General features: G+C 42.9%; 1 protein-coding gene across 1 annotated transcript in view; it reads left to right on the top strand.

The window, feature by feature from the left end:
• dusp22a (dual specificity phosphatase 22a) overlaps window positions 1-11,704 on the top strand; it is a 118,657-nt gene extending 106,953 nt beyond the window's left edge. The window contains exon 8 of the mRNA XM_067997514.1: window positions 10,991-11,704. Within this exon, the coding sequence (XP_067853615.1) occupies window positions 10,991-11,197 (207 nt within the window). The 3' untranslated portion in view covers window positions 11,198-11,704. The remainder of the gene's footprint in view (window positions 1-10,990) is intronic.
• The last annotated feature ends 2,144 nt before the right edge of the window (window positions 11,705-13,848 follow it).

Genomic DNA, 13,848 nt, shown 5'->3' with positions numbered 1-13,848 from the left:
TTAACAAATAACAGGTACCGGCTACCTTTAAGAGATTTTGGCATGCTGTCAGAGAGACAGCCTGCCTTTAAGAGATTCGGGCTCCCCCTGCTGGTGGAAAATGCAACTGTCGTGGAATCGTGGTGACAAGGCCAGGATTTTTCATATGCATGAGGTTAGTTCTGTGGTAGCACAAATGTCTCGTCCTACCTGCGACAGGTTGACCGCGGGTTAATCGCGCAACGTGATGCCCGTGCCTGCTTTCGGGGGTTAACCAATTTCACCCCCATGAGTTTTCAAACTCGAAGGATCCATGAGGAGGTCCCAAGGGGTTCCTCAGATTTCTATACTTTTTGGTATTTGTTGACTTACTAGGGTAACATTATTTCTGTTGCTGTATTTACTAGTAAAAGACATTTTCTGTAATCGTAGTGCATGACAACTGACACTGCCTTTCGGAAGGTAGTACAGTGGGGTCCTAGGGAGTGTTGTCAATGCAGGAGGTCCCCAGGAGCTTGCCAGCATTTGCAGGGGTCCCCCAACCAGAAGGGTTTAAAAGCATCTATTGTAGTCTTTCCTGATACGTGTAAAAAGCAACTGTATAACCGTGCCAGAATGATTTTGTGATATGTTTTTGCCAAGAGCCCCACCTTTACAACATAAGCTGCGGAGTCGGGAAAGGTTCTCCTTCTGGAATAACAGGAGAATCAAGGCCTGATTAAATGAAGCCTCTATCCGTGAAGGAATTCAATTGATAGTTCAGATGGAAAACTGCTATAGGGAAGGAACAATAACAACATGCATTTATATAGCACCTTTAACATAGTAAAATATCCCAAAATGCTTCATAGAAACATTATCAAACACAATTTGACACTGAGCCACATAAGCAGATATTGGGACAGGTGACCAAATGCTTGGTCAAAGAAGTAGGTTTTAAGGAGCGTCTTAAAGGCGGAGAGAGAGGTAGAGAGGCCTAAGGAAACTAGCCATCCTTAACCAGTCTGGCCTATATGTGACTCCAGTCCCATACTAGTTTGGTTTGAATCTTAACTATCCTCTGAACAGGGCTAGTAAGCCCCTCAGTTGTATCAAACTGTTTGAGTTCAAGAAGAAGGCCCATCATCACTTTCTCAGGGCAACAAGGGATGGACAATAAATGCCGGCCTTTCCAGTGACATCTACATCACAAGAATGAATTTTTAAAATTTATGCTTTATACGATAGGGTCACGTTTTACCCTAAATAAGATTTTATTTACAAAGCACACTAGCATTCCCTGATGTAGAAATTGCATGACTAGCAGTGATCTGCTACTTTATCAGAGTTACCGTTCTCTTAACAGGTTTTTACAATTGGTGAGAAATTAAACCTAGGCACAGACAGTTAGTACTGTGGACATGTTCCCTAGGCCAGTCATTGTGGTGGCCACTTCCCACAACACTAGCTTTGGAGGTAGTCTCCCTAATCCAAACTCCTAGATGCATCTGTGTCAATCCATTGTTGGTTACCTATAGCTTGATTAACTAATATTAGTTTGTATTTAATCCAAATGAAGATAATTAACAGAAATATCTAGACCTTGTACTTTATTTAGAAAGAGAGTCAAGACAGAATTCCTGTTTCTGGACACGTGAAGTCTCATGGAGGGGTTCTGTAATATATTAAAAAATCTTGAAATTTTAACCAATTTCTTTTACTAACCTTTGCTGTGCCTGGGGTCAAACACCTGCTAAGGGTCCCTCTTTCTAGGATAACTCTGCCAGCTAAGTTAATGCTGTATGATCTGGGAGCTAAATATAAATGCATTCTTAGATGCAGTTTGGAACAGTCCAGATTTCAGGGTGTGGAGCTTCCTCTCTCGGAGTCTACATATCATGGCCATAGTAACCAGCTCTCCAAACAGGTGTGTATGGTTACAAGTCCTGTATTTTTTAAGAGGCTATTGACAACCCAGATTCCTGACAGATGCTGAGTAAATGGATTAAATGTTGCTGGTATTCATCTGTATCTGAGATCATTATTTTGATGCAAGCAGTCTCCATGTTTAAAGACAAGTCAAACTTCAACTAGACATACACCCAGAGCATTATGGTCGTGGCAGCCATCTCTGGATAGATGGCCAGGGAAGGAAATTTCCGCAATCTGTTTAGAAAGGCAGACCTCCTGTTTCTAAACATTTGAATTCTTATACGGGTGCTTCAGAAATGTTTTATTTCTGCTTCATAATGGGCTCAATTGACGTCTCCAAATAGATCTGGAAATGTATATTGCACATTTGCCTGTTTAGTCCTCCCGACTAGCAAGCTGTCTAACAGCGCACTCTTTTTAGCTTGGCACTGATGTTGGACTAAACTCGTAGACTGTAAATCAGATGTCCAGCCCTCCGAATCAAAGAAGAGTGAAGCTTCCTCCTCTGTGGACTCTTGCCCTTCTTCACTCCTCTGCCAAGTTGCTCTCTGATCCTGGATTTAGACTGAATTTACACCATAACCACTCTGCACTAAAACTACAGTTGTAGTGTAAATACACTCTCTATAAGATATAACTGCTGCTAGCCTGTTTGTTTCTGGCTTATAAGACTATACTACAGCATTGGGAAACCTAGATAAAGGACCATAGCCCAAAGTGTAGGATGCCACCAAGAAAAGGCAAGGAGAGAAAGCGAGCTAAGTCCAGAAGTAGTAGTTTGGTTTTAAACCAATTCAGATGTTAAAATCCTGTAGATTGTAAGAGAACGGGAAGACTGAGAGAAGTAAGGAGTCCCACAATGTCGAGCCCCTGGGAAGTAATGAGTTAGAGTAGGAAATAGTGTGATGGGTCTTGATTCTATTACAGTGGAATTCAAACATCTACAAAGCAGAACAAAAAGTGACAGGAAAAAGGTAGCAAATTATTTTCGTACTGGTAAATCAACTTGTTAATTGCCAAAAATAATAAATAATGCCTCCGCATCATTGGCTAACGTTAGCGCACTTCACAAGTTTTATTCTTCTGATAGTAGAAGTATACAGGGCAAGATAAAGCAGAAAAAGAAAGCTTATGATTGTCACAGAAAACTAAATACTCAGAAAGCCTAGAGGAGTAAAGAAAGTACAGAGAGGACGTAAAAAAGGAAATAAGGAAAGCAAAGAGAGGGCATGAAAAAATATTAGCTAGTAAGACTAAGGAAAACCCAAAGATGTTTTATCAGTACATTAAGAACAAGAGGATAGCTGAGGAAAAGGTGGGACCTATCAGGGATGATAAGGGTAACTTGTGTGTAGAAGCAGAGGATGTGGGTAGGGTTTTAAATGAATAGTTTGTCTCCGTATTCACAAAGGAAAGGGATGATCCTGACGTAGTAGTTAAAGAGGAGAGGTGTGAAATATTGGCTAAGGTAAACATAACGAGAGAGGAAGTACTAGAGGGACTGGAATCCTTTAAAGTTGATAAGTCACCAGGGCCGGATGGATTGTTTCCTAGGCTATTGAAGGAAGCCAGGGAGGAAATAGTGGATGCTCTGAGGATCATTTTCCAATCCTCACTAGATACAGGGGAGGTACCGGAGGACTGGAAGACTGCAAACGTAGTATCATTGTTTAAAAAGGATACGAGGGAAAGGCCGAACAATTATAGGCCGGTCAGTCTTACCTTGGTGGTGGGCAAACTATTAGAATCAATACTGAGAGATAAGATAAACCGTCACTTGGAAAGGCATGGTTTAATCAGGGATAGTCAGCATGGATTTGTTCAGGGAAGGTCATGCCTTACAAATCTGATTGAATTCTTTGAGGAAGTGACAAGGAGGATTGATGAGGGTAGTGCAGTGGATGTTGTCTACATGGATTTAGTAAGGCATTTGACAAGGTCCCACATGGCAGACTGGTCAGAAAGATAAAAGCCCATGGGGTACAGGGAAATGTGGCGAATTGGATCCAAAATTGGCTCAGTAACAGGAAACAAAGGGTAAAAGTCGATGGATGTCTTTGCGAATGGAAATCCGTTTCCAGTGGTGTGCCACAAGGCTCAGTGTTGGGTCCCTTGCTGTTTGCGGTATATATTAATGATTTGGACTTGAATGTAGGTAGGGTTTTAAATGAATATTTTGTCTCCGTATTCACAAGGGAAAGGGATGATCCGGACGTAGTAGTTAAAGAGGAGAGATGTGAAATATTGGCTAAGGTAAACATAACGAGAGAGGAAGTACTAGAGGGACTGGAATCCTTTAAAGTTGATAAGTCACCAGGGCCAGATGGATTGTTTCCTGGGCTATTGAAGGAAGCCAGGGAGGAAATAGCGGATGCTCTGAGGATCATTTTTGCAATCCTGACTAGATACAGGGGAGGTACCGGAGGACTGGAAGACTGCAAACATAGTACCATTGTTTAAAAAAGATACGAGGGAAAGGCCGAACAATTATAGGCTGGTCAGTCTTACCATGATTGGCAAATTTGCAGTCGACACAAAAATTGACCATGTAGTTGATAGTGAAGAGGATAGCTGTAGACTCCAAGAAGATATCAATGGGTTGGTGGAGTGGGCGGAAAAGTGGCAAATGGAGTTCAACCTGGAGAAGTGTGAGTTAATGCACTTAGGGAGGGCAAACAGTAAAAGGGAATATGCAGTAAACGGGAATATATTGAGAGGGGTAGAGGAAGTGAGAGACCTTGGAGTGCATGTGCAGAGGTCCCTGAAGGTGGCGTACAGGTAGATAAGGTTGTGAAGAAGGCATACAGAATGCTCTCCGTTATTAGCTGAGATATAGAATACAAAAGCAGGGATGTAATGATGGAACTGTATAAAACGCTGGTAAGGCCACAGCAGGAGTATTGTGCGCAGTTCTGGTCACCACATTACAGGAAGTACAGAATTGCTCTGGAGAGAGTGCAGAGAAGATTTACAAGAATGTTGCCCAGGCTTGAAAATTGCAGCTACGGGGAGAGATTGGATAGGCTGGGGTTGTTTTCCCTGGAGCAGAGGAGGCTGAGGGGAGACTTGATTGAGGTGTACAAAATTATGAGGGGCCCAGATAGAGTAGACAGGAAGTACCTGTTTCCCCTAGCAGAGAGTTCAAGAACTATAGGACATAGATTTAAGCTGATTGGCGGAAGGATTAGAGGAGACATGAGGAAAAACTTTTTTACCCAGAGGGTGGTGGGTGTATGGAATTCGCTGCCCGAATTGGTGGTAGAGGCAGGGACCCTCAACTCTTTTAAAAAGTACCTGGACCTGCACCTAAAGTGCTGTAAGCTGCAGGGCTACGGACCAAGTGCTGGAAGGTGGGATTAGAATGGGCACCTGGTTGTTCTTCGAGCTGGCGCGGACATGATGGGCCGAATGGCCCCCTTCTGTGCTGTATCTTTTCTATGGTTCTATGATAGGTGCTTTAGTTGAAACACTAGTGCATTTTCAACAATGTTACTATTCCAAACGCTGCTGCTGTCAGACCTTTACTAATGCAAAGATACCTCCCCCAGATAAAAAGCAAGCATTTATTATAACTAAAGGGTTTACAGCAGTCTGTACTGAGAAGTGAGCAAAAAAGGTCAAGTGGTACAGTCGAGTCTCTCTAGAATGTCATCGTTGGAAGCAGTGCACAATTTTATAAAGAGGCGATTTTATCCAGTTCCTGTTTTAGTGAAGGAGCTATAAGTGGTTCATGCTCTGTCTGAGGGCTTATTATGTTGGTCTGATTCTAGGGATGAGTGACTGTACTAAAAATCCCCCAGTCCAATGCCAATTATGCTAGCAATAATATGCTTATTTGCACTTATGCATGCATCATGCACATTGGCACACAGAAGCTTTTTTGCGTGGCTAAGTATATGGATGGAACATTCAGCGACTGGGAAACATACACTCCCTCTGACTCCCAATTGAACTGCCCCAGAATACTGAGTTACCACTGCATAGACCTTTGTACCAACATGTATTTCTTATTTAATGCACTAACGTCTCTCTCTCTGTAACACATAGAAGACTGGATAACGTTTGTTAATGCTGGGCAACATACTGCAGTGGTATGTTTGCATTTTTCACTGCTGTGTAATGTACTCCAAAGGAAATCAGTAATATCTATTACATTTTGTTCAAAGATGCAGACAGAAAATGTACTCAATAGTCTTTCATACAGGCATTTCACAGCAATGGGCATGTTCCTTAATGTGACACTATCTTGGTAAGTGTGACAAACTTTGTTTTGGTTTGGGGAGAGGGTAGATCTATGCCGGCCTGGATTAATGCCCCTCCATTCACAGTCAATGAACAGGAAATCTCGTGTAATTTTAGGAGTTGATAATCTTCAGGCTGGAGGAGGCCATAGATTCCTCTAATTCACCTTCCTTCTGTCCTAACAGTTGTATCTGATAATTTGTTTCTCTTCAAGATACTTGTCCAATTTTATTTTGAAAAGATCAAAGATACTTTCCCCTATAACTGCACCGGGTGAGCTGTTCCAAAACCCAACATCCCCCTCAGTAGTGTTTCCTTACATTACTTTTGGCTTGATTAAATCATGCCCAAGTGATGCAGTCGTGTCTTCCAGTGGGGTTTACATAATTCTTTTGTGAAGAAAATAAAAGTTTTGCCAGATATTTTTTCATGAGGACAGTGTGCCTTTAATATCTATATGATTCCACAGTTTGCTATTTGGATGACTTATCAGCTCAAACATGTGTGCATGCATATGGGAGGGAGACTGATTGCCTTCATGATTGTTACATAGAGTTAAAACATTTCTCTGTCACAAAATGATTTTGAGCCAAACTGCAGCAGGGGGAAATTCCAGTGGAAATTTCCACTGAAGTCATTCTGCCCATTCATAGATAAGTGCTACAATATGAATGCAGCCTTGTTAAACGAAGACTCATTCAGAACTGAAGAACTTTTCTTGAAAAGCATAATTGATGTTGATCCTTCATATTTCAATTTAATCCCTATAAAACTAAATAGGTAGAGGCATCAGCTGGTGATAAAACAGCATATTTTAATTTTATTTTCATTCTGCATATTTTACTGGGGTGATATTTAAACCCTTCATCATAGGCAAGAATTTGCTTGGGTCAACTTTGCCATTTCCTTTTATATTCTTAAAAACTTCAGTTAGGTCACCTCAAAGTCCCTTTTCCGAAGAAAGCAAGAGCAACTTATTAACCGTTCCTCATAACTGAAAATTCCTGATACCCAGAATTATATTCATTGCTTGCTTTTCTACTCAGTAAACAGCAATAATACCTCGCCATATGGTGGTCTGACTAGTGTCTTATGCAGCAACATTATAATCTCTTTTCAAAAGCAAAATGCTGCGGATGCTGAAAATCTGAAGTAAAAACAGTTCTAACGAAGGGTCATCGTCCTGAAACGTTAACTCTGTTTCTTTCTCCACAGATGCTGCCTGACTTGCTGAGTATTTCCAGCATTTTCTGTTTTTATTATAATCTCTTTTGACTTGTACTTCGGCAAATTTAACCCACTACCTTATTTCGCTCTTTTTAACCGGAGCCGAGCACTGGCTGATGGTTCCAAAGACAATCCAACAGTAGACAGCTACATAATAAAAACAGAAAATGCTGGAAATTCTCAGCAAGTCAGGCAGCATCTGTGGAGAAAGAGACAGAGTTAAAGTTTCAGGTCGATGAACCTTCGTCAGAACTGGAAGAAGTTGAAGATTAAACAGTTTTTAAGCAAGTACAGAGCCGGAGAAAGGTGGGGAGGAAGGGGAGGGGAGGAAAGAACAAAAGGGAAGGTCTCTGACAGGGTGGAGGGCAGGAGTGATTAAATGACAAAAGGGATGATGGTGCAAGGCAAGGAGGGTGGTAATGGGGCAAGTAAAGAAACAAAAGATGGGTCTAGAGGAGCTGTAAATGGCAATATCAGAACCCGCTGTCTGAAAAAATGGGAGCAGTGATTATGATCTGAAGTCATTGAAATCAGTGTTGAGTCCAGAAGGTTGTAAAGTGCCTAATCGAAAGATGAGGTGCTGTTTCTTGAGCTTCCATTGAGCTTCATTGGAACAGTGTAAGAGGCCGAGGACAGAGAGTTCAGAGTGGGAATGGACGGGGAATTAAAATGGCAAGTGACCGGAAAGTCAGGGTCACGCTTGTGGACTGAGTGAAGGCGTTCAGCAAAGCGATCACCCAGTCTGCGTTTGGTCTCCCCAATAGAGGAGACCGCATTGTGAGCAGCGAATACAGTATACTAAATTGAAAGAAGTACAAGTAAATCACTGTTTCACCTAGAAGGAGTGTTTGGGGCCCTGGACGGTGAGAAGGGAGGAAGTGAAGGGGCAGGTGTTGCAGCTCCTGTACTTGCACGGGAAGGTGCCATGGGGAGGAGAGCAGATGTCGGGGGTGATGGAAGAGTGGACCAAGGTGTCACGGAGGGAGAGGCCCCTTCGGAATGCTGAAAGGGGAGGGGAGGGGAAGATGTGTTTGGTGGCGGCATCACGCTGGAGATGGTGGGGGATGATTCGTTGAATGTGGAGGCTGGTGGGGTGGAAGATGAGGACAAGGGGGACCCTATCGTGGTTCTGGGAGGGAGAGGAAGGGGTGAGGGCATAAGTGCGGGAAATGGGACAGACACGGTCGAGGGCCTTGTCAACCACAGTGGAGCGGAATGCTCGGTTGAGGAAAAAGGAAGAAGTATTGGAAGCAGTGGTGTGGAAGGTTGCATTGTTGGATATTTAGTCAACCTGATGTAAAAGAAATACCTCATAGAACTTAATCACATGGAAAAGTAGGCAGCTGGCAGGAAAAACCCAGGAAATTTAGGGGAGGAGACGGTCAAAGAGAACAGGTGTTTTGCAGGTTCCTGAAGGCGAGGAGGGAGGTAGCAAGGTGAAGTCTTAAGAGGGAATTAGAGTTGGGAAAGGTGGTCGTGAATGACCGATCAACGCTAGAGTGTGGAGCCAAAGAAACAAGGAACACGCAGTAATCTGGAGCCACAGGAGGGATGAGTGGGACAAGGATGTGTGGCTGGAGAAGAATCCTCAGATAGGCCATAGAGGGACTTGAAGATAAGGCCAAGGATCTTGCATTAGGGCACATGGGGCCAGTGTACCTTGGCGAGGACAGCAGTGAAGGATCTGCAGGATTTAATGCTGCAGAGGACACGGGCCATGAAATCATATGGGTTTTAAATACAAAAATGATTGTTTACCATTCCCATAAGTAATTTTGTTCTCTGAGGGAAGTGCTCATATTCTGTGTAATTTCCCTCTTTCCCTCACCTCTCTCCCCACTGCCATCTCATTACTTCTTGATCTACTTCATTTTCACCTTTTGCTCTTTCCAACCTAGTGGTGCCCTATGCTATGCTTCTTGGGACATCTTGGTTTTCCAATTTAATCAAAATAGCCTTTGATTTAATCAATCAGCGTCTGGAGCCAGAAATCTGGGGTTTCAGATGCACTGGGTCCTGATCTTACTTTGTGGATTCCGGGGCAGCCTGAATCAGGTACGACCCCACCAACTAAAGGGTTTTTCCTTTGATCTTAGTTTTGATAGAATTCCTTGGTGCCACACTCAGTCGAATGCTGCACTGATGCCAAGAGCACCTACTCAACCTGTCCTCAGTTCTTGCGTTCATGCCTGTCCGAATCAAAGCTGTGATGAGGTCTGGCAGAACCCAAACTGAGCATCGGTGTGCAGGTTATTGGTCAGTGGATGTCACTTGATGGCAGTATTGATAACTTTGTTGATGATTTGGAGGAGGTTGATAGGGCAGTAATGGATCATGTTAGATTTGTCTGTTTTTTTGGGATAGGACATACCTGGGCAATCCTCCACAACTTAAGGTCATAGCTGTGCTGGAACAGCTGGGCTAAGGGAATGGCTAGCTCTGGTATATAGGCCTTCAGCACTAAACTGCAATGTTGTCAGGGCCCATAACTATAGATATTTTGTAACAAAAAAAAGTCTACCCCCATCCGTTTTTAATATTTTAACTTTTTTGTGACATATCAGGGTTGATTCCATATTCCTGCTCTCTCAGTGGAGCAGGGAACATGGGTCAGGGACAGGGCTACTAAACTGGTATCTGGGTCTAATTATAAAAAGAAAGACTTGTAGAATCCTCCCAAAAATATAAAAACCCTGGAATCACCATAAACCAGTGATTGTTGGATACACACATGGCAGTTCTGCGTCAGATATAAACATAGCCTCCCCCGATGGCCTAGTCAGTAAACACACTGCCCAGTGTGCAATACAGACCAGGAACGTTCCAGGATTTCTTCCCAGGTAGCAGTGGTGGTACTACAGCTGGCCGTGGTGCCCTGGGATAGGGAGAGGAAAGTGAGCCAGGCTGCCTGCTCCCAAAAAACAATCCTGTGATCCCTACTGAAAGTGCGTAGATGTTGAGTGAGGACAGGACTGGGCTCAGCTGCCATGCATCTGATGGTTGACTAGCCACTTGACACTGAATGTCCAGCCTCACATGTGTGGGGGAGGTGCAGGTGGGTTGGCAGTGCACATGGAACTATACCCAAGTAAGAGTCAATAGAGCAAATTTTCCTGACCCTTGCCCCTCAGGGGTAGAGACCCTTTTACATTGCCCTGGGATTTCCAGGACTTTACTTGGGGTGGGTGGAGATCAGGACCTGTACCTTTAGCAGGTGCAGGCCCATCAAACCAATACAAATGTGCAGGAGGGGACATTCCGAGGTGCCCAGTGAAACATTGCGCTGTCAGTAACCTTAGCTGACTGGAGGGTTCGTGCAGGTCCCGAGGCAGGCCAAAGACTGAAAGATCGGTGATAGTTTTAAATTTTATCCCCGCCTCCCCTTCACCATCTTCAGAAATCTACAGTCAATGAGGACGTTCTGGCTGCTGAACTCCATCAGTAGCCAAAAGGTCCCAATCTCAGAGGTCTGACATGCAGCTGTGCTTTATTGTTCTGCCAAGGGGCGGGCCTGGGACGGGAAATCCTTGCATTCCTGGGCTTGGACACGAGCCACAAACTTCCAGGAAATTTGCCCAAGTGCCTTCAGGGGAGAAAAACAAAACTTTTAAGTGTGCCTGTTTTGTTTCAGTATCGGAGGTGGCTTCAGGCGGAATACGGTGAAAATCGATTTAACGACAAACAGGAGATAGGAAAACTGCTGTCTCAGTACGATGAACAACAAAAGCAACAACGGCTGAGATATGGGGAGCATCGCTGGCCAAACCACTCAGCAACAGTCTACCCTCTTCCTTACAATGCCTATGGCACTACCAACCACAACTGGGTAAACAGATAAGAGGAGTGTCAGGGTGTGACTGCCCGATGTTTCAGCGTTGTTTTATTCGTTGTAAATCAGCAAGAATATATACAGCCATATCTACCAACAGTGCAATATGATGCAGGAGAAAAGCATGTCATTTATATACCATTGTCCTTTTTCTATTTATCACTTGCAATAATGTTCTTATTAGCTACAGTGTGTGAGTTGTGCCTTTCCTTAATCCAAGTGCCTAAGACTGCAGGTTATAAATTGTGTCCTGATGGATTTGGTCAGCTCATTACCTTTATTCAGAACAGATGCTTGCTGCAGTATCTTTGGGCGCAGTCATTTAGGGCTATAAATTATTTAACAATTAACAATGTTGCTACTTTTACCTACAGGCATTGACAGTGTTGTAAAATGCATGTGAAACCATATAAATTGTTTTCAGTGTCACACGTGTCAGTAATTGTTTAATATGTCTACTTTTACTGGTTAATTCAATCGAATTTTAAAATGAGTAAAATAAAATTCAAAATTGGAGCTGCAGTGTTGTATTTTTTAAAAATACGCCGACATGATTGCATTCTGGCCTCTTGTCCATCCCCCAAGTCATTCGCCCCACCATTGGCGGCTGTGCCTTCAGCTGTCTAAGCCCTAAGCTCTGGAATTCCCTTCCTAAACCTCTGCTTCTCTACCTCTCCTCCTTTAAGTCCCTCCTTAAAATCTACCACCTGTCCAATTTCTCATTATGTTGCTCGCAGTCAATTTTTGTCTGATTACACTCCTGTGAAGTGCCTTGGAACATTTTACTACATTAAAGGCGATATATAAATGCAAATTGTCGTCGTCGTTGATCCGGTGCTCCCAGCAGGGAGCGTTGCTCACCGGGCGCACATCTCAGGAAATTGTGGGTGCGCAGCCCATGATTTTTCGAGACACTCTCCTCACCAGGGCCACTCTCCGCTGGGAGCACTAAATTGTAGAATCACTCCTTATTTATTAAATCCAGAGTAAATGTTCACAGCCACACTATACTGTATTGTGGGAAGAATTGCAATGCATAGAGGCATCGTAAGTGGGTTGAAAAATAATGTGTTTACAATGTCGCTAAGCATAACAACTATGAACAGTTCTTCCCCCTTTGTTGGGGAAATTATATCAGATGCAGGATTGGAGGAGCCAAATTCTGTCGGTTTGGGAAATCATGGCTGCGATTCTTGTTTCTAAGAGTCGTAATTTTCCACAAGATGAGAGCTCCACTCTCCTCATGACATCTTGCTACGACCTGGATTTGTGTCAAGCATATCGATGTGATTATTTCCACAAGGATTCGGTTATTCAAAAACTAAAGAGAAGGCTAACCGTACTGATCTTTAAAGTCACAACTTCTTCCGACTTTAGGAAGATATGAAGAAAAATTGCATTTAAGTAATACAAGTATATAATTTTTTAAAACCAGGCTCTCTGTCGTTACTAAATTTCATTAAAAAATTGGAACAAGAGTACTCCACTCCTCCCATCGAGCCTGCTCTCCTATTCTTGTTGGCCGTGGTGACTCAGTCGGCCTCCCTTTTATACACCTCAATTGACTTTGCAGACGTGGCCATTTAAGACAGTGTGTTCTACATTCTCACAAACGTTTCTGGCTTCGCTTTTCACCAGCTTAGCTCGAATTTTGAAATCATGTTTATTGTTTTGGGGAAATTCTGGTCAGTATGTACGGAAGTTCATCGGATATTGCACATGTGATACAGCTGGAGAAGTGGTATCATGTGTATTGGAAAGTAAAAGTATCTAGTTTGATCTTCCTCCACCCTGCATGGTCACTACACCATCTCCTACTACAACTCACTGATTCTCAACACTGGAACCTTCCTCTCCTTTTTCCTACACTATAGATTTCAAAACTCAAGTTTTATGGTACCGAGTCACCACCTTGTGATTTATCTTATCCATTGTGCAACTTTTGGCAGTCTCGGTGGCATCCTGCGCTATAGGTCTTAGTCCCTCATCTAAGTTTTGCAACAAAAAGAAAAGATAGCAGTTTGCCCATCTATTGGTTGTCTTTTGGCATCCGAAGTGGAGTTTTTGAAAAAATAGTAATCTTGCCTTTTCATTTAAAATTTAAAAAATGCTTCCATCTTAAAAAGTAAGAGGTTGTAAAGAGCCAATGTGTAGTGCTTGAAAAATATTCTGCTTGTGAGCAAAAGGCTCAATAGGTTATTATTTCCATATGAAGAAAATCTGAAGAATTCACCATGAAGCCTCTCGGCACAACGATCGCAAAATCTGAAATTACTGCAGGTGATTTGTAGAACTGGCAAAGGACACAAGCTGTTTAATGTCGGCAGAAGTTTGCTAATTGTGGTTCAAGCTCACAAAGGGACCTCACCCCAAAAAAACGAGGCTCAGTTACTCGAAGAAAAGCAGACTGTAATAGCTAACAGGTTGAACAATTTCTCTGCCAAAGTTGGAAAGGAAGCTGTAGTCAAGATTTGGAATGGCTGGAAGCAAATTATCTTAATGCAGCCAGAATTAGCATTGCTGAATCTAAACCAAATCTTTTCTCCGAGAAGTTGCAACACTGGAAGTTGTCAAAATAATCAGGCTTCTATCCATGAAAACCCCAGGTGTGCTAAAACTCTTGGCAGGATTAATGAAACTAACTCTACAATGCTGGTATA

The sequence above is a fragment of the Heptranchias perlo genome, chromosome 16, assembly GCF_035084215.1.
Source record: "Heptranchias perlo isolate sHepPer1 chromosome 16, sHepPer1.hap1, whole genome shotgun sequence".
In the NCBI taxonomy this organism is placed as follows: Eukaryota; Metazoa; Chordata; class Chondrichthyes; order Hexanchiformes; family Hexanchidae; genus Heptranchias; species Heptranchias perlo.
This window is presented reverse-complemented; position numbering and strand designations above follow the sequence as displayed.